At 39.5% G+C, this 25,894-nt stretch overlaps 1 protein-coding gene across 4 annotated transcripts; it reads left to right on the top strand.

The window, feature by feature from the left end:
- The first annotated feature begins 40 nt into the window (after positions 1–40).
- PROSER1 (proline and serine rich 1) lies at positions 41–20,620 on the top strand. 4 transcript variants are annotated; one of them, XM_064173475.1, is made up of 13 exons: positions 41–156; positions 4,215–4,280; positions 5,138–5,206; positions 5,648–5,742; positions 7,551–7,644; positions 8,145–8,255; positions 9,137–9,220; positions 10,138–10,216; positions 11,459–11,554; positions 11,675–11,719; positions 13,637–15,398; positions 16,021–16,165; positions 20,279–20,620. In XM_064173475.1, the coding sequence occupies exons 1-13, from the start codon at positions 112–114 to the stop codon at positions 20,282–20,284; spliced, it is 2,697 nt and encodes an 898-aa protein (XP_064029545.1). In that variant the 5' UTR covers positions 41–111; the 3' UTR covers positions 20,285–20,620. The 4 variants fall into 4 exon arrangements, with proteins under 4 accessions (XP_064029545.1, XP_064029527.1, XP_064029536.1 ...); XM_064173457.1 differs by lacking the exon at positions 20,279–20,620 and adding an exon at positions 17,498–19,189; XM_064173466.1 differs by lacking the exons at positions 11,459–11,554; positions 20,279–20,620 and adding an exon at positions 17,498–19,189.
- Positions 20,621–25,894: the final 5,274 nt, after the last annotated feature.

The following is a 25,894-nucleotide window of genomic DNA, read 5'->3' as shown; positions in this document are numbered from 1 at the left end:
CCAGGATTTTTATATATATATGCTTGCTTTTTTTTTTTTTTTTTTTTTTTTTTTTTTTTCATTTTTATGTCACTCCATGTTTAAGTATCTGCAGTGAGTGAACTGGTAAAGATGGATAAGAAATCCTTTGAAACCGTGCTGGATGAAATAAGAAAGGTAACTTCTTATTTTATATGTTAGTTTAACCATTTGGTGGCAGGATATTCCTTTGGATGAACACACCAGACTAGGAGCTTGTGTTTTTTAATAATCACTTCAAGATTCAATAAAAAGGAAATTTCACCTCGTTGTGAAGAACTGTAATCCTGTGTTGCTGGTGTAAGCTTTTTTCCTTGGCTGTGTCAGATACAACAGTGTCAGGCTACTGTAGCATACTTGATCTGTTTGATAATTTTTTCTCAGAAGACTAGGACTGAATGTTCAGACTGCTGTTACTGAGCTAACTGCTTGAAGAGCACTTAGTTGTTATGAGCACACTTCAGTGTTTATCACATCACTTTTACTGTCAAGGATGAGGAAGAAAAGCTAAAAGAGCCAAGTACCTCTTTTTTGGGGAGAAAGGCTGTAATTGCTTGGTCCAAGTGTAGATGGTGACTTAACAGTTTTCAGGTATCCATCGTTTTTAGTTTGGTTTAGGAGATATAACACACAAATATGACAGTGGTGAGTTGGTTTCAAAACTCTGCTCAGCTGTACTTGTTCAGAGACACATCTCCCACAGCTCCTGACTGTGCACGCCTTGCTCCAGGATGTGCAGTCCTGGGTTTCAGTGCATGCTCTGACTTGTGCATGTGCATCTCCTGAGTAAAATATCTTGTAGTTACTGGAAGCAGAGCTGCAAACTGAGACTTTTTTTTTGCCTGGTGGGCTTAATTTTTTTTCTGCACAAAAGCCCATTTTTAACGGGAAAGATAGAGGTTAGTGATTGGGACAATCCCCCAGATACTGGAAGTGAAAAAAGAGGGAGAAGAAATCAGAGACTCTGAAAATAATCTGTGTTACCTGGAATTACGTGTTTTGCTGTAGTTAGATGATCTAAGTGCCACGGTAGATCAGTTATGTGTTCTGCTAATGCTGCCTTGGAGTGAAACTGAAGGGCTTGTTTTGGGTAAGACTTATGGCAGAAAAGAAATCCATAGCATTTTTGTAACAGGTGATTTTTGTTATGATGGGTTGTCTAGGAGAGGTGATTTCTTTGGGCTTAGGTACTACAGAGTGTAGTTTCAGGTCATCTTATCATCATAAGACACAGTGATGGCTGCAGTTGTAGTAGTATTGTTTTGGAAGTATTGAGGTATAAACCATTGTGCATAAAAGCCCCAGGGCTGAGTCTTTATTACAACTGCACTTACTGCATTTTCATGTAACGTCATGGTCACAAATTCTTGTTTATAAAACAGGTGTCCTCTATGCTCTGTAACCATCCAAAAATCATGACAGATATTTCAGGGAATGGACTTCCAGTCTAAGAATATTTATGGAAAATCTGGAAGAAACACATCAGGAAACAACTTGCACGTGAATATGTTCCCTGTGAGAATCGATAGTGGGAGGGAGTAATGTTTCAAATATTACTGCTGCAGTGCGGCTCTTCAGAATATGCTCTCTGATTAATGAAGACTTCAAAAGGATTTTGACGTGATTTTAGGCAACTGTGTTTCCTGTATGCTGTATTCCTGTAAACCTAATATATTGTTGATCTAAGGATCACTGCTATGTTAATAATAGCTGTGCTGCTGAAATAGTAGTTTTCTAAATACTTATTTTGTGGTTTTGTTGCTAGGTCCTTGTTTAAACTTCATTCCTAATTCAGTGACAAAACCTACTTTGTTACGGTATTCACAATAGAGTTGTGTCGGTGCATTTAATTTTCACAGATACACAAATTGTGTCAAGTTAGAAGGGACCCTCAAAGGTCATCTTGTCCAGCCTCCCTGCAGTAAGCAGGAACACCTCCAACTAGATCAGGCTGCCCAGGAACCCATCAAGTCTGATCTTGAATGTCTTCGTGGGTGGGGCCTGAACCACATCCCTGAGCAACATGTTCCAGTATTTTACCACTCTTGTGAAAGCCTTCCTCCTTATGTCCTTATGCTGCAGTTTCAAACCATTACCCCCTATTGCTACAAGCCCTTCTAAACAGTGCTTCCCCAGTCTCACCTCCAGATACTGAGATGCAGCTTTAAGGTGTCCTCAGAGCCTCCTTTTCTCCAGGCTGAAAAGCCCAAATTCTTTCAGCTTGTCTTCACAGGAGAGGTGTTCCAGCCTTCTGATCACCTTTGTTGCCCTCCTCTGGACTCTCTCCAGCAGGGCCATGTCTCTTGTGTTGGGAGTCCTGTAGCTGGACACGGTACTCCAGGTAAGGTCTCACCAGAGCAGTGGCAGAATCGCCTCTCTCGATCGGCCGTCTGGGCTGCAAGTATGTCTTCTTGGCTTGTGTCCAGCATCTTTCCCACTAGTACCCTTAAGTCCTTTTCTGCAGGGCTGCTCTCAATTTCATCATTGCTCAGCTTGTATTGATATCAAGGATTGCCCGTGCAGGATTTTGCTCTTTCCTTCAGTGAACCTCATAAGGTTCTCCTTAGCCTGCTTCTCCAGCTTGTCCAGGTCCCTCTGGATGGCATCTCTTTCTTCAATCTTGTCAACTGCACCACTCAGCTTTGTATCGCCTGCAAACTTGCTGAGTGTGCGTTCAATCTCACTTTCTATATTATTGCTGAAGATACTGAACAGCACTGGTCTCAGTATGCACTCTTGAAGGGATGCTATTTGCCATCTATCTCCATCTGGACATTGAGCTGTTGACCACTACTCTTTGAATATGATCGTTCAACCAATCTCTTATCCACTGGACAGTCCACCTATCAAATCTGTATCTGTCTAGCTTAGAGTGGGACGTTGTGGGGAACTGTGTCAGAGGGTTTACAAAAGTGAAGTTCAGTCCTACAATTAGGAGGAACCACTATTTTAATGTCTTAATATCTAGGTTAGGTGTATCTTTTCGTACATATATTTATGATTATAAACAGAGTTAATTTTGCTGTGTGGTTTGGTTGTTTTGGTTTTTTTTTGTGGTTTTGTGAGCATACATAGAGGTGCTTTTTGTTTGTGTTCTTATAAAATCATTTAGTTGTTGATCTGAGGAGGAAGAATGATACTTGTTTTGGTAAGTTGCTAAGCCACATACAAGTTTGGTTTTTTCCCCAAAGTATACAAAGAGAAAAAAGAAAGTGAATTTAAGATTACCACAAAGACAGAAGTTCCTTTTACTGCAATGCATCTGCTAGTGTCAGTCTCTTAAGGGTACAGAAATGATGGGAGTAGCTTCAAACAGTCCCAGTGAACTTCTGTGTGCCACAGTCAGGTTGCAAGGACGGAGAACTTCATGTCTGTCTAAGGTGACAAGGACAATTAAAGAAGAAATAAAGGCAGGCTTTAGGTCTATTGGGGAAAAAGATAGGGATGTGTGGATGAAAACTGGAGGCAATTTGAGAGTAAGTATAAGAGCTAGCAAGAGATGGGGGCCTTAGCAATTGGGGAAGAATGATGCTTGCATTAGTTTAAGGCAGGGTTGCAGCTGTTACCTATCTTCTTTGCTTTTTATTGCTGTTCTGGGTATGAAGAGAAGGAGAAAGCCCTGGATTAGACAGCCCATGTGGCTATCAAAAAATGATCTCCCCATTTAGCCAAAAGTGATGGCCAGTACTGTGTTAAACTACTCTGCTTCCTTTGTTCTGTACAGTTAGATACTGCAGTTGGAATAGTGCAAAGGTAACGGTAAGACAACACCAGTCTTTGGAGCAAACTTGCATGTATACATAATTCTGTCTGTACAAACTTGTTATCTAGTTTCTTTATAAATTCATTGCAGATGCTTTGCTAATTATTTACAGGGAACATTCAAAGGGATTGTATGAATAATCAACCACGTTATCTTTAACATAAGCGTGATACAAACCTTTGAGGTAAAAGAAAGAATGGTGATGATATTCTCTCAGCAGTTTGAATTAAACAGAAGAATTAATTTACATCTCTGCTTCTCATTTTTCTCTCATCTAAGGAATATACTGTTGCCTAGAAATACTGCAGTGTAATTGATGTAAATGCCACTTTGTAAGATCAGATTTTTGTAGATTAATAGACTAGTCTAGCAGATGATTGTGCTGTAATTTGAAGGACTAATTATGCATCGTTTTTTTTCCTGTATCTTGTAGGCTGTGTTGACTGAGTACAAATTAAAAGCCATTGAATATGTTCATGGATACTTTTCTAGTGAACAGGTAAAAGTCAACACTGTCCTGGCTATAATGGGAACTATTGGGTTTGTGTATTCAGTAATAGAGAATGCCACCATCTCCAGTTCATATTTTATTGATAACTGAGGAGATTTAATTACAGTATCACAGTATCATCAAGGTTGGAAGAGACCTCATAGATCATCAAGTCCAACCCTTTACCACAGAGCTCAAGGCTAGACCATGGCACCAGCTTAAACAGTTTAAAATAGTTCCAAGTTGTTTTGTTATCAGAATCATTACATTTTAATTCTTGTGTGTGGAAAATTGGAGAAATTCATCATAATGGAATTTAAGATTATTTTGCATGTATTTTCTTAAATGGCATGTAGTAATAAGTATCCAACTTCTTTTCATGCTATGTATTTTTTATCCTGTTCCCTTTTCTTCTCTTGTTTTGGTTTTATGTGGGTGTGTTGGTTTTATGTGAGTGTTTTGGATTGCTTTTTTTTTTCTTGTTGCTCTTGTTTGGTTTTTTTTTGCATGATGGGTGCATACCGTTTGATATGCTGAATGTTTATAAACTTTTTTAAAGGATTTGTTGTTTAAAAAAATATTCTAATACTATGGCAGTTAGTTCTATAAGCAAATATAGAGAGGGGTATGTATTTTAAATATTTGTATAGAAAAACCTTAATCTCATAACACAGAATTTGTAGGTGCCTACTTAGAAATCAAAAGGACTTTAGACACTGGTAGATACTAATGTAACCAAACATCACTGACAGATGTGTATTTTAGTAATGTGTGACTGTACTCTAAAATTTGAAAGATCATTATTGATGCTGTTAATGTACTTTTTATTATCGATAAAAGATTAATCAAAAGCCTTTCTGTTGCAGGTTGTGGAGTTACTGAGATACTTTTCCTGGGCTGAACCACAGCTCAAGGCAATCAAGGCTTTACAACATGTGAGTCCTTGTGACGTAATCTCATAGAGAAAGTTTGCCCTCTGTCTTATTTCAATTTTGTGATGTTTAGTTTTGCAGCTCACTAGTCAGTCTATCTTAAAAGTTTCCTCTTCATCTCTTCTTTTTTCAGTGGTATCATATTATGAAACTGCTTATTTTCAACCACTGTTACCACAGTCAGAAAAGATATTTCTTACTTTCCTTTGCATCACTTCGTAATTATTGTTAACTTTACTAATTTCTTTGCTTTTGGGAACTGGTTTTGTAGTTGCTAGTTTAGAATTTATCTCATAAAGTCTTCTTTCCAATGGAAGAGAGAGAATATTAAATGTTTACTAAAATATGTTATATGAAGCTGTTATTGGAGTAGCATTCTAGGCTTAAAATATTTACAGTGTCTTATTTTATATACTTTTTTTATCTTTCTTGCTTACTTACCAGAAAATAGTGGCAGTTCCAGCATCAAAAATGGTTAATATTCTCAACTGCTTCACATTCAGTAAAGATAAACTTATTGCCCTTGAAATCTTAGCTTCGTAAGTATCTCTCGTGTTGTATTTGCTTAAGTTATGTTGTTTTTACTAGTGTTACAGTATATAAAATTCAACATAGTTCCATAAGGAAGCACTGTGGCCAGTTAAAGCACAAATCCATTATTGCTGAATGTGTAAAAAGAATAACTGTGAAATTCTATAGTTCATTTGAGTCTTCGTCATGCTGCTGTGTGGCCTTCTACCTGCTGAAAAACTGCCACTCTGCCAGTGTTTTTTACACTGATCTTTGAATCATTTAGAGAATGAAGAGGGCCTTCAGCTTATTTGTGCTCACTGAAATGGAAAAGGCTTGAGACCAGAGTGTTCTGGGAACTGATCCTTTTGCATTTAAAAAGCTCTAGATATTACATATGTCAAAATGAGCTAATACATCTCTTAAATTGACACATTCAATTTAGAGATCTAATGCCTATAAAAGATGTGTAGATATTCTAAATGTATTTTAACACAGAAAGTTGAAGTTTTTTACTGAACACAGCTTCTTCAAAGGATCTGTCTTTACATGTGCTTATATGGGAACTCTCCTGTCTGGTTTATGGGCTGTATTATATGAAACGTTGATCTGTTTTGGGCTGTGGATTTTATTTGCATCAACTATATCAGCTTTGCATATGAGTGCTATATATTACAGCCGGTTTGAACATTTTGAGGCATAAAATTAATTAGACAAACATTTGTAAACTAAATAAGACTGAAGATATAGACATGGTCTTGCTTTTGGAGTTGAGTTTTAAGGAAGCTCTATGAATGCTCTTAGTCTTTTTCAGATCAAAACAAAACAACCTAAAGAAGTACAGTGGCTCATTAGACGAACCTGTTTTGCTTCTTGAATTAACATTGTCACTGAGACTCACCCTTCAGTTGCTGCATTAAGCGGGTGTGGGAGGGAAGCATGGTAACTTCTTTAGCTGTTGAGTTTCTGCAGTGCAAGAGCATAATAAGGAAGTCATGATTCAGAAATCCCTGCCAACATCTGTATGCTACTTAATTTTCTAATCAAAAGCTGAAAATTTATTCACATTTTAGTATCATTCTTTGAGGTGTTTTTCATGTCTATTCAACATTCTACTCATTCCATTTCTTCTAATACCCTGCTTTGAGAACTGCTGCTTTTTGAGACTATGTTGTATTTCCAGTGGTTCAGATGGAGCAGGTAATGTTTGACAGGAGTATAGGTGCTGCTGCAGTCACATTTTTGAAAAAAAGGCAGACTCAGGCATTGGGCGTCTTGTACTTGCACTTTTTGTTTGGTGTGCCTAGTGTTAATCTGGGGAGACAAAGAAGGAGATAGAAAGAATACTGTGTGAGATATTTCACTGATTCTGCAGAATGTAGAAAACTGTTAGGAGTTGATTATTTTCCATTCTACAGTAAATAAAATGCAAACTTGTTTGTCTGTCAGTCCAGCTAGAAACAGTGGCAAAATGAGCAGCTGAAGGTTTTCTTCCATACTGGGAACTGTGTGTCACAAACTGTGGTGATGCAAAATGCATTTTGTCAACATAGTTAATTTTGCCATAAAGTTTATCCATTGTTGTCCACTGTTCTATATTGATATTTAATTCTAATACCATGCTTCACTTTCAGATATGAAGTCCATATTTATGCCTGTGAGTTTTTTGCTGTAAAAATAATAGTAATCCTAAAATCTGAACTAATTATGCTTTCTTAATGCACTGTTGGATACTAGCTGAGTAAGTGTTGGTCACTTTTTCAGTTGTGCATTGTTTCTGATACACATTTGAAATGGCAAAATGGCAGTAAGTGCCTGTCAATGTCTTTCTTTATAGCAACATCGTTGATGCACAGAATTACCGCCTTATTGAAGATCTCTTCAGAATTAATATGTCAGAGAAGAAAAGATGCAGAAGAATTCTTGAACAGGTAGTCAACATACTCTAGTATCTTTAATTCTGTTGGATACAGTATTGTATCCATCTTCACGTTCATTGTGGGGTTGGGACTTAACTGTGAGGACTGCTGGTAACTACTGATGGAAGACAAGCTGAAAGAAACAGCTGCAAAAAGATAGGAGCTATGTAGTACATGTGTGAAGAAAGGGGAAGTTTCTGTCAAGCATTAGAATCCTATGGAAAAAGGGGCACAGAAATGTAACCAATGTTGCAGGAAAGAGCCCCCATCTATTTTAGAGAACATGAGGTGTTTAACCCCAAGTTCAGTGGAAGCAGAGCTGGTCTGAGTAGTTACTGAAAACAAAGGAGACTTTGGAAAGAACCTCACACTATTTGGACTGTTTGATAAGAAGTTTTGAGACAAAGATTTGTGTTGTTCCATGTAGATTGAGTCATGCACTGTAAATGTCACGAAGTAGTACTTAGTTTCTTTAAAGCATTGAATTTGATCATTTCTTGATTATTTTGCAGGCTTCAAAAACAGGTTGTAAGGCTCCTCATGCTATGATATCATCCTGTGGCATGATTCCTGGCAACCCTTATCCCAAGGGCAAACCGAGCCGCATAAATGGAATTTTTCCAGTAAGCATAAGTCTACGCATCTACTTTTTGCAGCATCCTCGGGTTTAGGATTTATTAGTTATAACCTACACCAGAATCCATGTACACGGAAGGAGTAGAATCAAAATCGGTGTTCTTTTTGTATTTCCCCATACCACATTTATAGGGAACTAGTGTTATTTCTGTTTGCTATTCTTTCTCTGCTGCTTCAAATAAAGATTTCAGCCATAATGAGATGTTGTTCATCTAAGGAAAACATTGTGAACTACAACAATATTTGTCAGAATCAGAAGAGGTGTGGAACAATCTCACTGGTAGATTGATAAAATGACCTAATATAGGCACTACAGTACTACTATTAATTTTCTTGTAGTTCTTGAACAACCTGTGTACTCTTAATGGAGTTCAAAATATAACTGACCTTATTCACAAGTCAAAATGCAGAATGGTAGTTATTTCAGAAACACGGATTATTTAATGAATACTCATCTCTTTACAAGAGCTCAGTGTTACAAACCAAACTACTGGAATGCTTATACTTAGCATTTTACAAGCCTAGAATTAAATTTCTTTTTCCTAACAAACTTGGTTGAGTATCGCTTTCAGAATATTCAAAAACTTGAATCTTGTTTATAAAAAAAATGGGGGAAATTCTACAGCAAGATTTATGAACTTCTTCTTGGAAAGGGTTATGAAACATGGGATTAGGCTCCCTAGGGAGGCAATTGAATCACAATCCCTGAAGGTGTGTGGAAGATGTCCCTTAGCACTACACCCTGACATGGTTTAGCGCCAGACTATTCATAGAGTTAGGTAGTGGTTGGACTCAATCTTAAATAGTATTTTCCAATAAAAATGACTCTATGATTCTAAACTAATAGATTAATTTTCTTTTGTTTCAGGGAACCCCTATCAAAAAGGACACAGAAGAGTGTACTAATGAAGGAAAAGGAATAGCAGCCCGTATACTTGGACCATCCAAACCGGTATTTCTAATAAATGAATAAACAAATGAAACTTAAAAATAAAAATTCTAACCACTGGTCAATTCAGTGCGACTTTGATATAAAATGCTGTTATGTTGATAGAAGACTGTAGAGCAGCAATACAAACAAGGCTAAACTTAATGAAGATAATATGACCTTTTTTTTGTAAAAAAACCCTCTAGTTTGTACCTGTGGGAAATAGCTTTCTCTAGTGGATACAATACATGTGGCATAATTTAAGTTAGAGTAGCTGAAGAGAATACTAAAAGTAATTTTAGTAGTCCATAGTAAGGTAGTGCAAGTTTTAGATAGAAATATATACAAGTTTTTTTACGGTCTCTGAGGGTTTCCCACATAAACTTAAAAAATGCCTGCATCTTCAAAACTTGAATTGCAGCAGTGCCTTAAAAGGAGGTTCTTGCTTCTGAACAGCGCCGCCAACCTGTATTTCAAAATCTTGAAGCATATAAGACAAACTTGCAGTAAACCTGAAAGTACTTTCAAGTATTGTCTTAGCGTTTTATTTTCACTTTTATTATGACATGTTTCTCACTAAGATGTATTATTTTAAAGGAACAGATACCTTCATAGGTGTTTGTTAGTTTTAAACGTGTTCATCTTTAAAATGAGAGATCAGTCCAAGACTACAGTGTGAAGACTACAAGGCAGGGAAGGAGTTTCCTGCCTATGTTGAGTATTATATTAAAATCTAAAAATATACCAGTTATCCTTTCTTTCATTACTTTCAGAAAGTGTGAAGTATTTGTAGTGACAACAGATATTATAAAGAAAGTTCACATCAAGTATTTTTCCAGTGAAGAGCAGATGTCTATTGTAGTAGTATATGAATTTTAGCGTTTTGTCTGAGGAACATTAGGCAATGCTTTCACTATTGCTTCTTCTGTTTCTTTATGTAGGCTCCATCAACCTACAATCCACACAAACCAGTTCCGTACCCCATCCCACCATGTCGTCCACATGCAACTATTGCACCAAGTAAGGCTTCTATGTGTTTTAACTTGATGTTAACTGCTTCGTCCAATTGGCTTTTAATAAGTGTGAAATGTCAGTTTCTCTGACAAAGATTGTATCTGAAGCTGGCTTGTTGCTCCCTACGCACACTCTTGAGTACTGGTATCTATCTCTTCCTGTCATGACCGCAGAGCTGATAAAAAGCGCAATAACTAGTTTCTTTGTCCAGCATCCATGCAATAAGGAAAATACACAGCCCTTCACTTATGGCACTTATGGCATTGCGCATGTTCGACAAGATTAGGGTTACATCTTTGTTGTAATATTTGACCAAGGTCGGGGCTTCAGCTTGACATTCCGTTGACTTGTTGCTGTGGTACCAGACAGAGAGATGTAGTCGGGCACAGCCCTGAACTGGATGGAAAGTTGTATGAACTTGCAGAGGGACAATGTGTTCAAATAAAGTAAATCTGATGATTTATGCTGTATAAATTACATGCCACACAGGAACCTTGCCAACTAGCTGGAATTTCTATTACAAAAATCCTGTAGGAAGTAAATTATGCCACAAAATTTGGCCAGTGACTGGGTGAAAGTGTTCATGCATTGCAGGACATGGAACACCTTCAGTTTCAGGGCCTTACTTAGATTACAAGATGGTTTTTAAAGAATCTTGTAATTCATAACTGATGATGCATTTCTGTATTAAAAATGTGTGCAATGAGTACAGTAAGTTTTACATTAAAATAACTTGAATTTGGATTTCTTAACATTGAAAGAAACATAGAAGAATGATAGACTAATTATTTGAGATGGGACATTTTTCTCTGAATTTTCTGCCTGGTGTTGGAGGACTGGTCATGGCCACTGATGTATGTTTGGCTCTTTTGTTTGTCAAGGCTTTAATGTTAAAGGAAGAGTTGCAACATCCCATAAGTTAGCAATAGAAAAAGAGGAAAAGATGGTGTGGACACTGAATCACTCCTCCCCTTTTGAGTTTTTCAGACAAAATGGAATTGAAAGCAATTGAAATCTGACTTCTTCAGGCTTTTTCAGGAGAGCTGCCCATACTGTATTTTGGATCACAATGTAAAAGCGTTCAGGCAGACATGGCAAAAGCCAGCATCTAGTCTGAATGATTAACTGGTCTGGCTTTTTTGGTGAAGGAATCTTAAAAATGTTATTTTAAAGGAAAAGGCACTTACTGTTTCATTTAGGTACAGACTCTTCTGAAAACTGAGATGTGTACTGCATTCACTGTTTTAGGTGCTTACAACAATGCTGGCTTAGTTCCAGTGGCTAATGTCGTAGCTCCAGGCTTACCAGCTCCTCCACTGTACACCGCTAATCAAGTGGTATCAGGTGAAGCATGCATCCTTTTAACATTCCAATCATATTGTTTCTAATTCATTGTTGGGAGTGAATCATTCATTGCTGGAGTTTCATTTGCTTTTAAATAACTAACTGTTGTTCTCCATTTAGAAAATGAGGATCTTTCCAGCCAGGCAAAACCTTCCCAAAATCAAGGTAAATTGCAAACCACAGGGGAATTTTTATGTTGTTTGTATCTTCATTATTTGTTTGGAAAAAATATTGTTTGTTTAGTGGGATTTTTGTAAACCCGTAGGCATTTAACTACTGTTGGAGTAGGTTCCCTTGGGAGTTGAGGGAAGATTCTTCTCAGGCACTTGGAGCTTAGAAGCATTGAAACATTAAAATTCATCCTTTTGTATTTGCTCATTAAAGTTTTATTTATCAGCATATAAGTATGTGAGAAGTACTTCAGAATTATCTGTATAGTTGTTAAAACTTTGGAAATCTATTTGAAAACTCATCTACATTTTAATTTCATATATTAGTTACAATGGGAAGCTAGAAATAAAAGAGAGTTTATTTCTTTATACTTTGTTTGAAATACGTGCTTAGAATGTTTTGTCTCAGGCTGTTACATCCAACTACGTTTACCGTAGTACTTTTGTCGTACTCTTTGAAATCCAGTTCTTTTTGCAGACAAGAGTTGGGCATAGTTGGCTGGTGGGTTGTTTTTTGTCTCTGTTTGTGTGGTACTTAGTACGCTTTGTACAAATCACCATAGTAAATTACTTAAATCTCATTACACGCTAACTTCATTATGTTTGACAAATAGAAACTGAGAATCTACTGTCTATTGAGTCAGCCATAATAATAGTCAAAATGGGTAAAATGACCATAAACTCTTGAGTTCTGTTTCAGTTGTATTTCTGTAGTGATTGTCTTGGTTGTCAGGATTAACAACTGTGATCTTCAGGATAGTCTTCAGCTTGGAAACAGGGTTGACAAAAGAAGAGAATTCATAGCTGAGCAATCTGGGTGTAGGCTTTTGGAAAAGAATACATAAACCAAAATTGTTTGCAGACTTGCTGTTTTCAGAGAACTTTGTCATATCAACTTATGTTTGAGATTTTTAAAGATTGCAGTTTGGAGTTTGTGTGTGTATGTGTAGAATTTGTGCGTAAAAGAAATGTAAGATGTTAACAGTTGTAGTTGATGAATTTAACTGGTTGGATCAGTGACTTGCTTGCAGTTGAAATAAAGTAAAAATAAGCATAAGCGTTGTTCAAGGGGAATGATTAATTCACACATTTGTATTCCACAGGAAACTAGATAGAAGTGTATCAAAGGCTCTTGGCATGCGAATGTTGATAACTGCAGCTTCTTTTCATAAACTTCCACATCCCCATTTGCAGTGTGCCTGCTTGTTCTACAGCTTAACTGATGTCTCTTTGACTTTGTAGAGTTAATGTTCCTAGCGACAGGTGCTTGCTTCAATTTTAGACACCTGACTAAAGATTTACCTTTGTTGATAGTCAAGTGGCAGTGTTAGTTTAAGCGTTATACATACATTTTAATGTGTACCTTCTTAGAATCAAAATCTGAAGGAAATACAGTGAATTACCTGATTTTGAAGCACAGAAAAATACCAGCACCTGAAATCAGTTCTCTTCAGTTGTTGACTAGTCCCTGAAATTACGATACATTAAATTAATTGGTTCTGAAGGAAATTCTGACCTTCAGTGACAGTGACTGCAGAGAGCTCAGGTGATCTGATGCCAGTGCAATACTAGATCAGGTTTTGGTACTGCCAGATGTTAGGGACCATAAGGGAGGGTATTTACCTATATCATTTAGACATTATTACAGAGTATATTTAAGTATCTAATTGTCTTGCATGAGATCATGAAGAGGTAGCACATGTCACCTAATGTTAAGAGTGGTAACCTGTGTGATGTGTTTGTATGTACTTTTGTTTTCCTAGTCCTCAGAGTTGATAGTTTATATACAGACACTTGTGTGTTAGCTATTGCCTGTGTATCATATTTCGAAATGCTATATAAAATGTGTTTGTGTTGATTTCAAACATTCCTGACACTTCAAAGTGTTCTTACTGGTTTTATTTCTTTGCAGCTTTTTCTGCACAAGCGAATCAGCTCTTTACTCCTCATGGTTCTAATCCTTCAACACCTGCTGCTACTCCAGTCCCTACCCCATCACCTGTCAAGGCAATAAGCCATCCATTAGCACCTACAACTCCAATCATCTCTGGGATGAACATGTCTACCCCTGTCCTTCCTGTTTTCCCAGGACAGGTCTCCTCTTCCATCCATACATCTCAGCCATCCACCTCAACCCCTACTGTCATCAAATCCCTTTCATTGCCTGGTGTTCCTGTCTCATCTGTTCACAGTGCAACCTCTACCCCTGTCCCTGCAGCTTTTTCTGGACTGCCTTCTATACCCACTGCTGCACCAGCTCCACAAGGTTCTTCCACCCCATGTGCCACACCTGCACCTAGTGAAGCTTTTGCATCTGCTACTGCACCGTTTACTGGCCTCCCATTTTCTGCAACCTCTTCAGTTGCTTCTGCTAATAACACCACTCCATTGTCATCAGTTTTTCCTGGCCTCCCTTTGTCCTTGCCACCCAACGCCCAACGGATTTCTAGTCCTGTTCCATCTACAATTGCTAATTCTCCTGCCACTACTGTTCCTGGTTCACTTAGCTTGCCTAATCCAATCTTGTCTGTCTTAAAGGGATTTCTCACCTCAAATGACACTTCATTAATCAATTCATCTCCTTTACCTTCTGCTATGACAAGTGAGCTTGCTTCTTTATCTGCTCTTGCTCATCAAAGCTCTGACCTTCCTACTTCCTCTGTCAACAAATGTTACACTCCTTCCGCCACCACCACACCACAACATTCCTCCACACCTGCACAGGCCATTTTTCCAGGTCTTCCATCCCCATCTGTAGCCAATTCTAGTTCCACTCCTCCAACATTACCTGCACAGTCACCTTTAACCACTTCACCATCAGTTATTCCAGTCAATTGTGGCTCATCAGCCTCCCTCTTGCATGGCACAAGCCCTACTAATCCTGATCAACAGCTCTCATCAGCCCCAGGTGCCACAGGCACCCCAGTTCTGGTCAAAACAGAACCCATGAGTCCTACTCTCTCAGCCTTCAAAGGTCCTTCTCATTCAGCTGGCCCTTCTCATGGCAGTATAGGACTGTCAGCACTTGGGCGTGCTTACACTTCAGCAGCATCAGTGCCGGTCAGCTTACCCAGTTCCCTGAATCCAGCACTATCAGGTCTCTCCTCCTTGAGTGCTCCTCTAAACAATTCCAGTTCTCTGGCTTCCATTTCTCTCACTGCTCATGGCTCTTCTGCTCCCCTTGCCCCTGTGTTCAATGGACTTCCTCCTTTTACATCTCTAACCAGTAACTTTGCTTTTACTGGTAATACAGCACTTACACCACCTGTCACTCTACCAGGGTCCTTGTTAGCTAATGCGTCTACAACTGCTTCGGCTGTGTCTGCTTCTCATGTGAGTTCCACCACCACCGTACTCTCAGGACTTGCCGCCTCAGCAACTGTCTCTGCTCCACCCTTCTCGCTTAACTTGTCCAGTGCTGTCCCTTCCCTTTTTTCTGTTGCCCAGGGACCTCTGGGATCATCAAACCCATCCTTCCCTGGTTTTCCTGTCTCTAACACACCCTCTGTCACTCCTGCTCTCCCTTCTTTCCCTGGCCTCCAGGCATCCTCTGCAGTAGCAGCAGTTGCACCGTTGCCAGCAGCTGCCACAGCCCCATCTCCAGCTCCAGTCCTGCCAGGGTTTGCCTCAGCCTTTAGCTCAAACTTCAACTCTGCACTTGTTGCACAGGCTGGGTACGTTTCTGTTTCTAAAGGAGGTCAGAACCATTTCTTTTTCTCCTGAGCAAATAACTAGTCTTACTTTAGGTGTAGGCATTATTTCACTCATGGTCATTACAGTTAGTTTTTGAAGTTAATTCATCAGTAAATTGCTATCTGTCTTCAAATAGAAACCGACAGCTATTAAATAAGTTGTCCTCAGTAGCCCCTGTTATGACAGTCTAATCTGGTGAGGTGCTGAGTGGTGATATTTCCTAGATGAGTACGTCTGGCACCTCCTAGACTTTTGCAATAATGGATTCCACAAGAGCATCCATTTGATACGTCCAGGTAATAGCAGGCAGTATCTTTAGATGTTCCTGTGTTTGAGGAAATACTTAACTTTTGCCTCAGAAGTTTAAGTGTGCAAATTGTAGGCACTGCTGAAGTGCAAAAACTTCTGAGTTTCCTTCTTGGGTGAGGCCATGAGTCTTTTGTGTATGTGAATGATTTGTGCTGGGTAGAGACTGGGCTTTTGTTTGGAGATTCTGGCCTTTGTGAGATTTAGGAAAAAAGACATTTATGTAGAGAGAGAAATAGGACAAAGCATGATGTAGGTGTTCCTAATAACAGCCACATTTCTTTGACTTTTTTTCAGCCTGACTTCTGGACTACAGACACCAGGAAATGCAGTTTTTCCTGGTCTTTTATCTCTCCCTGGTATCCCTGGCTTTCCCCAAAGTGCACAGTCTTCCTTGCAGGAATTGCAGCACAGTGCAGCTGCGCAGTCAGCACTGCTACAGGTAACATGCTTATGTTTGTTAGTGCTGTTTTTTTCTTCCAGTAATTATTTGAGCATGTACATGCATGGTAGCTTGAGATTACTTCAAGTCAGTCAGTGATTAAAACTCCTAACCTGTTGGAAAACTTAATTTAAATGATAATGATGATAGAGAACAACTCATAGTAACTTTTCACTCAAGGCCAATGTACAGTGCCTCTGGATCTTCTGAATTTGATTAAACTCTCTTTGAAAATTCCTAAGCTGGGGAAGAGTGAAAGAAAAAAAAGACATGAAAGTTAAAGTTTTGCTACTTCTGTGCTAAATCTAATAAACTTACCACTTAGTTGCAAAATCTGCACTCAGTTGCAGTCTGACATTTTAATACTTATATTTCTTTGAAAAACCACTTTGTTATAAGTTATGTGCCTCTCTACGCAGGCAATCAGATTGTGTTGAGTTTGTGTTTGCTGTGGTTGTGCCTTTCTCTTGATACTTCCCACAAAAATGCAGCTGTTGTAAGCTTGAGGTGGCTTGATGTAATGTGTAGTTTCATCATTTTTGTTGTCTATGAAACAACTTGTTTCAGTCATCAACTTATGTAAGTGAACTGAAACTATCGTCAGAGTTTGTATTTAGGTATTTATTTTGCTTTTGTTAAAAACAGCCTCTGGACAGTTTAGGGATTTTGGTAGGAAATTTATCCTTTACAAAATGCTAAAAGAGATAGTCTTGAATTAATGCTTTCTGTTTTCTGTGACACACCAGTTTTTTAAATGGAGCAGGTATCTAAATACTGTTCAGTAGCACAATATTGTCAGCTATCTTTTGTGTATCAAGGGAAGTAGATCAATGAAAAAGCAAATTACTTAATCTAGGCCATGCTGCTTTTACAGGACTTTATTTATTCTGTAGAAATCCATGTATGCAGATTGTCTAAAAACTGTATTTTTCTTGTTTGCAAGTTTCAGTTACTAAAATTAACCCTTACCCACTTGAGCAATGAAGATAAAGTTCCAAGTCAGTGAAATATTGCAAGTCTTGATTAAGCTATACCTTCAAAATCAGCTGTGGCTTACTCCCCTGGGAGGTGGATGCCATTAATGTGTCTTCGTTTTTTTCCTCTTAATCCAACTGCTTTCCTCATTCTCTAGTATTTCAGAGCAATAATTACACTACAGCTTAACATCTGCATATAGGTGCATTGCTCATCTCAGTTCTTTGCATACTTCAGATTATACTTGGTTTGTTTTGGCTTGAAATGGACTGATATTTTACCTGTCATTTTGCTTGATTTAGATTTTTGTTTGTTTCTTTATCATTGCTTTTTCCTAACAACTTCTCTTCCTTAAAGGCACATTCTGCTTCTGCTCTGGAGAACTATACAGCTCAACCTGAAGGTTTTGCTAACTATCCATCAACACCAGGAACACCATTTTCATTGCAAACAAGTCTGCCTCAGAGTGGATGGCAATAAATAACAGACTTTTTTAAAGACTGCAATGGTTGCTTGACAGAGCCTGATCTGATTCACTTTGAAGGCTGTCTCTGTGTTAGTGGGAGCATGGTCTGAATTGAGGAAAGGGGGAAAACACAAGAGTATATTGAATAAAGAAGGTTGTGTCAGATGTGAAAATCTCATTTATGATTGCATTTACTTGATTTGAGGTCTGGTCCTGTGAATTACTGAGCATGTTTCACTCTCTTTAGTTTATGAGTTGAATGTTCGGTGTCTTACAGGATCAGGGACATTCCAACATGTTAATGTAAATAGAGCAGTTGCTGCCAAACTGAATGGGGAGAACAACTGTACTGAAGAGTGTGTGTGAGCACCTGTCCTCTGATATGTTTTGTATAGTACATGTGGTTAGCAAAGGAAGACATCAAGACCAAAACAAGATACTTAAAGCTATAGACAGTCTTTTGTCTGGATGCACACTTGTCTCTGTGTGCGTGTAGATCAAGGTCAGTTTATGGTTCTTTGGATCTTTTCTTTGTATGTGAGGATCTCTGCTTGACATCAGCAGTATGTTAAGAGGAGAGTAGATCAGAGGAGTGTGGGGGTTTTCTTATGCTTTAAAATACTGTTAAGGAAGGGCTTTCTGCTGAATTGAATACTCCTTTGTCTGAACCTGATCAGGAAAGCTATTAAGTCATGTACTGTATTTAGATAAAAGTGGAGTATGTTATACTAGAGTATGGTTTAGCTAGCTGAGAATACATCTTTCCAAAGTATATAAAAGAATTTTAATTTGCTTCTAAAATAATGTTCCATAACATTCTCCCTGCCCCCACACCTCTCTGTGAATGAAATAATTGTACTGCAGATAGGCTGCCTATCCAGCACTTTTGACTGCAGACTTGTGTGAATGTTTACAGACATGGATCAAGTTCTTCTCTCCCTTATACTCGTTAACTCCCTGGTTCTTTATATGCTTCTTGGCTGTAAACCACAACTTTATGGTGCTTATGTTAGCCTGTGAATATAAGTGAGAGCAGAATTTGGGACATGGGTTTTTTTTTAGCATTTTTCCTTGGAAAACGTGCATAATTTTAAAGGCGTATATCTAAATTTAACTGTATTGGTTAGGAAGGGTTATGATGCAGCGTATAGAAAGGTCTTGCTTTGTTAGTGGAATTCAGTTGTGCACTCTTGTAATAATGTTAGTACCTGTGGCAATGTGTAACACAGAATTGAATATCATCTGCATAAGATAAAATCTTGATCGTGTTCTAGAGACAACAGAGATGAATGATATTCAATCCTGTGATTAAATTAAAATGTAGAGGATACTATACTGTAGAAAAGCTCTGCACCTAGAGTTTTACTTTTTTAAAGATAAAGTTTTGCTGGGAGATGTTGTTAATGTATTTTCTTTCAAGATGTGAACAGACTCTTTTTAAAACATTAACAGAAAATCCTGTATTGGCTTTTAAATAATTTTTTTTTAAAATATAAAGTTTACAGTCATGGCAAAAAGACTTTGCTGACTATTTACTGTATTTGCCTGAAATACAGATGAATAAACTTGTTTTTACTAAGAAATTTCCTAATGTTTGATCTTGCTTATGCTTTTGACTTGTGGGATTTTTTTTGTGATGCAGAATTATGTACTGAAATTTGTTTCCAAAAGAGTGATAAAAGAAATACCCTACAGAGTGTTTAGATAAAATGCTAAGTAGTGTCCTCAATAGTGTCAGCAGTTAGGTAGCCTTGAATTTTAATAATCAAGTTTACAGAGTACTTTAAAGATAAACAAAACAAAATGTGCAGTATGTTTTCTTCTCATGTGAAACCTGTTGAATTCTAACGATTCTTCACTTTGAACCGCTTTTAAAATCAGTGCCTTGTACCTTGACTCATGAAAAAATCTCTACCATCTTTCATTCTCCTTCTTTTCATGACTTGTTCTTTGCAGATTTGTAGATCAATTGGAAGAGGAGAAAATAAAAATACAGCTTTATTTTTTAAGAGCAAATTGGCTTTTGTCCAATAACTGAATATAAAGTAGTTCCAAGTCAATAAGCATTTTGTAACTTGAGTGCTGAGTTTGATCACTGATTTGAGTTCTGGTATTCCCATCAAGCAATCAAGTTTAATTTACATTACCTTGTGGTCAAAAACAAGTACCAGACATCAGCTGATACACAGTGTTTTATGAAAAAGTAAGCAATTTGTAAGTCTGGTTCTGAAAACATGGGATGTGGGCTGTCTTTTTTGTTTTTCTATCTGAACTTCAGACAATTCAAAGATACCTAAAAGACTGAAGCTGTGTTTCTCCAAATGAATACAGGTAAGGAGTAGTGAATATCCACTGTATTTAGTGCTATTCTCCTGAAGCAGTGTACATGTTAAGTGTCCAGTCACTTTACCCAGAAAAGAGTATTCATGCACAGCTGGTGTAGTTTTAATAGAAACTTGACATTGGTTAGATAAGTAAGCAAACAGGCATTAAACAGAAGCATTAAACTATCAAGATTTTTTGTCTAGAACACACTTGGGTTCTTACTAAATAATACTGAGCAGGGTTGTGTAAATTGAACTTTCCAGTGGTTGGCATTAAGGGTAAGTTTCAATCTCTTAAATATTTGTCCTAATATAAAAATTGTTTTTTATTATTTTTTTTCCCTTCAGGAATAAAGTCTCTGTTCTGCATTTCAGCAAACTCCTGTGACCCAGCCTCGGAATTTCTGAAGGGAATGATTAGTCCTGTGCTCTTTCCTGTTTACTTGATCACCGTTTTTAAAAAGCTAAGGAGATGGCTGCTCCTAAGCCAAACCATGCTGGATCTTATACTGAGCCTGTGCTGGGAAAGGGCTGCTGCTGTATGACTTAACTCTGGACTAACTATGATGTCTTTATTCCATTATTCAAGTTGCTTATTACTGCTGTATTTCAGCTGTACTGACAGACTGCGAAGATAAGGTGTAGCAAAATGTTCTTTTAAATAAAATCTTTCTTTGGAACAGCTAAGAACATACTGGGATTGTGTTTGCAAATACAAGTTTCAATTATTTCTGTTCAGTGCTTCAATTACAGCTGTAGTGAATATGAGAGAAACAGAGCAAATTTCTGTTCTTTTTTTCCAGCTCGCAAATGAGTGTTGTGAGTTTGGCTGGGTCTGGAAGGAAACTCACTGTGGTATGAATATTTTTGCCTTCCTTTCTAGACTGAGTTGGCATCAGCCCCTTAGTTTCATATTTTCTCCTGCTCCAGTGAAGTGTAGCTGGAGGAGTGCCTCCTTTAATTTACTCATCTTCAGGTACTGGAAGATATTGCCTTTTTCTCAGAGAGGAGGAGTGGTATGGGGATACTTCTGTAAGAAGTATGATAATACTGTTAATTTTCTGTCTCCTGCCTCTTCTAACTGTTCTCCTGGGGGAGAGGAATGATAAGCTTGAAGCATATAGGCTATTGTCTTGACAGAATTTAGGGCCAGAAAAGGACTAGGCTGATAAATCCTTAGAGGCCAAAGCCCAGTGCAGGGAAAGGAAAGTAGTATGGGCCTAAAAAGGTCAGAAAAAGACAGCCTGGAGTCTACAACTTTGTTATATGTGGATCTTGTACAAGGACTGCCAGATGACTTTTTGGATAGCTGTGAGGTGGGCATTATTTTGCAGAATCACAGTCACAGAATATTAGGTGTTGAAAGGGACCTTGAAATGTCATCTAGTCCAACCTTCCTGCTGTTGTGGATGGCCTGTAGGCCCAAACAGAGGCTTATTTATGCCTATACATGTCTGGACATGTTTTTCTGCCAGGACCACTGGTTGTAAACAGGTTGTGTAATCCACACACACCCAGCTTGTGTCTCCCTGGGGCAAATCCATGTGATCCCCATATTTGGTAGAGTCCAGGCAAGAGCCTTATGCCTATTATGGTAAGGTTTGGCTTACTGCCAACCGGATTGGTCACTCTAGTGGCCAAAGGGCCCATTAATCTTGGCCCATAGTCAATAAAGATGGGTGCACAGGAGAACCACGTGCTCAGCTCTCTGACCCTGCCTGCAGTGCAGCTCAGCTCTCTGATTCACTTGCAAGGATCAGACACAGCTCTGAGCTTCACCTGAAGTGCTCAACTGCTCATACTCACACGCTTGGATGCCATTGCATTGCTCCGATGCTCAGAGGCTCAGACGTCATGCTTTGATTCAATCACAGCTTATCTGCCTGTGTACCTTAGATGCAGAGCTCATTTAAGCCTGCACATTTATATATAAGATGTGCACATCTGCAAGCTGTCTTGCTTTACCTACGGAGCTCAGACTCCCAGCAGCCGAGCACACTTTGCATGCTCGCCGCTGCTTATTGCCTGGTAAAAGCCACTGCCGCTGAGAGAACCAGGAAGCAGACTTTTGGATTATCTGCACCCACACACACGTGACCTGAACCCGTGAAGGAACTGTGCCAGAGACTGCACAGACATTCTCCTGCTTCTGTAATCCTGCCAAGCTGATAGTCCCTGGATGCAGCATCCAGAAGAAGACAGCAGCATCAAAGGCAGAGATCGTCCCTCGCCAGGATAACATAGGTTAGAAAACCTATTTCCACAGAGACTGGGAAGATTCACCTATCTCCCCTCAAATCTGGAAGATTTCAGCGTCCAAGTCCACAGGCAGAGCCCCTGAAGTCCGGACATTGGGCACAGGCTATGACACAACCCCAGAGGGTCATTAATAATAACACTTGTGAGTAAAGCTTTAACACCTCTGTAATATAAGTTATCTCTGCCATAGAGCGGAAAGAGTTTCAGCTCACCCTGCTGGGCAAAGAGCACAAAGATCCCAAACAGCATTAAGCCTCAGGGAAACTCCTCTCTCTAATTATAGTTTGATGTTTGCTAGTTAACCAAATCCCTGTGTATATTCTGTCCTAAATTGTTTTCATAACCTTGCACCGAACTAAATTTTAATACACAATGGGGGTGGCGAGAGTTCATAAATAATAAATATAATAAATTATATTTTTATATAAAAGTTAGATCACCTCAAATTAATTTCCCACCTCCACCAAATAGGTGTAGGTACAGAAATCCCCCTCCGCAACACCTGCCAGAGCAGAAGCACGTGTGACACAGAAACATGTCCAGTCAGGTTCTCCAGAGAAGGGAACTTCATGATGTCTCTGGGCAGCCTCTTCCAGTGCTCTGTCACCCTCACTCTGAAAAAGTTTTTCCTCATGTTTGCATGGAACCTCCTATGCTTCAGCTTGCACTCATTGCCCCTTGTCCTATCATTGGATATCACTGAGAAGAGTCTGGCTCTGTCTGCCTGCCATTTGCCCTTCATGTGAAGAATTAATGAGGTCATCTCTCAGTCTCCTCCAAACCGAAAAGACCCAGCTCCTTCAGCCTTTTCTTGTAAAGGAAGTGTTCCATAAAGGAGATATTGATCATCCTTGTGCTTCTATGCTGAACTGTTCCAGTTCTTGAACTGAGGAGCCCAAAAATGGACACAATATTCGAGATATGGACTCACCAGGGCAAAGTAGTGGGGGAGGAAAACCTCTCTAGACCTACTAACCACACCTATTCTAACACGCCCCAGGATGTCTTTGGCCTTCTTGGCTAATGGGGCACATTGGAGACTCATGGGCATCCTGTCCACCAGGACTACTGGGTCCTTTTCCCAAGAGCTGCATAGGGTTCTTCTTTCCTGGATGCAAGATGCTACACTTGCATTTCATTCAGTTCCTCTACACCCAGGCTTCTAACCTGTCCAGGTCTTGCTAAATGGCAGCCCAGCCCCCAGTTGTGTCAGCCACTCCTCCCAGTTCTGTGTCATCAGCACACTTGCTGTCAGTGCACTCTCTGCCCTCATCCAGGTTGTTGGTAAATACATTGAATAGCACTAGTCCCAGTACTGACCCCTGAGAGACTTCACTAGATACAGGCCTCCAACTAGACACCATTCCATTGACCACAACTCTCTTAACTTCTTTCCTTCAACCAGTTCCCAGTCCACCTCACTACCTGAACACCCAGACCACACTGCTTCAGTTTAACTGTGAGGATGCTGTGGAAGACAGTGTCAAATGCTTTACTAAAATCAAGATAAACCACATCCATCACACTATCATCTATCCACCTAGTTATGTCCTCATAAAGGACTATCAGATTGGTTAAATGTGACTTCCCCTTGGTAGAACCATATTGACTGCTCCTAATGGCCCTCTCATCCTTGATATGTCTAGAGACAGTGCTGAGCTCCTTCAACAGGATCATGGGATGTTAGGGGTTGGAAGGGACCTCTGTAGATTGTTGAGTCCAACCCTCCTGCCATAGCAGGACTATAGTGCAGGTCTAGGGATATGGCTCCAGGGATGGAGGTGTGGCTGACTGATCCTCTTTGCTCTTTTTTAAGACTAAGGCGATGTGCTTTCCTCCAATCCTCAGGCACATCTCCTGTACCCCATAGATTCACCAAAGATGGTGGAGAGTGGCCTAACAATGGCTTCAGCCAGCTCCCTCAGAACCCAAGGGGCATCCCATCAGGGCACATGGATTTATGGATGTCCAGATTGCTTAACTGATCCCTAACCCAGAATTTGGCAAGCTACATGTAAGAATTTCCCTTCTGGTTTTAACAGGCTTTGAAGTGGGTACTGGGTACTGGGTACTGAAGTGGGCACTAAGTCTGTGCAACTGGATGATGTGATATGTGGAAGCTGCAGGACACTTGAGAGAAACTGTAAAAGGCTGGTGCTATTTACAAAGGTAGCAGTTAATGAATGGCCTGCTTACAGGTAAGCACTTCATCATCATGCCTTACCTGAGCCTTCATGCTGCTTTCAGAACAGAAGTTGAAGGCTTTGGCTACATTGGCACACTGCAGAAATAGCTGATTTACCACCAAGGTGAATGATGTTCATCTCGTGTTTCTTCTGAGTTGCTAAGTCCTGCTAGAAAGTAGGTTTGGATTCAAGCTGGTCTTCTTTGCAGTACCATGCAATGACACAGGGCTGTGCCAGGCTGTAAAGCACAAGTGAACTTGCAGCTTGTAAACCGCCTTGACCTGCAGCACTCTTATTTTCTTCTCTGAGTATTTTACAGCATTTTGGGACACCAGTTATCCACATGCCACAGTATATACCCTAAGAGGAAGAATTAATGTTGGCCTGCCTTTGAATTAGATTTTTTGAAACGGAACTAAAGTGCAGCAGGGCAGAGGAACAGGTTTTTTGCACCTTTCCTCTGCCATTCAAACCATGGAGGGAGAGGAATTTTGGGGTATCCAGGACTCCAGGACAGTGTCCTTTGAGAAAGCTACTTTCTGCTGCTGCAGCCTTCAGAAATGATGGCCTGAAAATCTGTGTTTGACTTGAGTGTCAATATTAAAAAGCATTCTGTGAAAAATGCTCTGATCTGGGGGAACAGCGAGATGTGGGCAATGGAGGAGACTCTTGCAATGCCTAGACAATAACTTCTTGTGCCAGGTATTAACAGACGCACCTGAGGGAATGCAATACTGGACCCAGTTGTCATAATGCAAGTGAATTCATCAATGATGTCAAGGTTAGGGGCAGCCTGGGCTGCACTGATCATGCACTGGTGGAATCAGCAGTCCTGAAAGATATGGGGCAGGCAAGAAGTATAGTCAGGACTGTAAATTACAGGAAAGCAAACTTCCAGCTCTTTAAAGAGTTAGTCATTAGAACCCCATGGGAAAGGGTCCTTAGAGACAGAGGAGCAGAGCAGAGCTGGCAGATCTCTAAGGACATTCCCTTAGAGAACAAGACCTCTTGATCAGAAATCAGCAAGGAAGGGAAGAGACCAGCATGCCTGAATAGAGCCCTGCTGATCTAACGAAAGAGCAAGAGGGAGCTGCACAGACAGTGGAAGCAGGGCCAGGTAACCTGGGAGGAGTATAGGTACATTGCCTGGTAGGGATGAGGTCAGGAAGTCCAAGGCACAACTAGAGCTGAACCTGGTAAAGGACTCAAAGAAAGCATTTCTGAGGATATATCAACCAGCAAAGTTTTATCTTGTTCTGTCTTGTCCTTGTTTTTTCTCTCTGGTGGCAGATGTTATTGTTTTACAGAAATAACTTCCAGTTTAGATTTTGTGGGGTCTAAAATTAACAGTGCCAAATACATCTCCAGACAGAAGACTGTGGAGTTATGTCAGACACAACCTGATCCACTAGTTTTTGTTTTTGTAAACATCCCCTCCTCACCCAGGCAACTAACTCCCAGAGGGCTCTTGTACAACTGGGGATTTCTCTTCTCACCCTGCCTCTCTCTACGGTGCTTT

This window comes from Pogoniulus pusillus, chromosome 3 (assembly GCF_015220805.1).
Source record: "Pogoniulus pusillus isolate bPogPus1 chromosome 3, bPogPus1.pri, whole genome shotgun sequence".
NCBI lineage: Eukaryota > Metazoa > Chordata > Aves > Piciformes > Lybiidae > Pogoniulus > Pogoniulus pusillus.
Note: the sequence above shows the minus strand (reverse complement) of the source record. Positions and strands in the feature narration are given on the sequence as shown.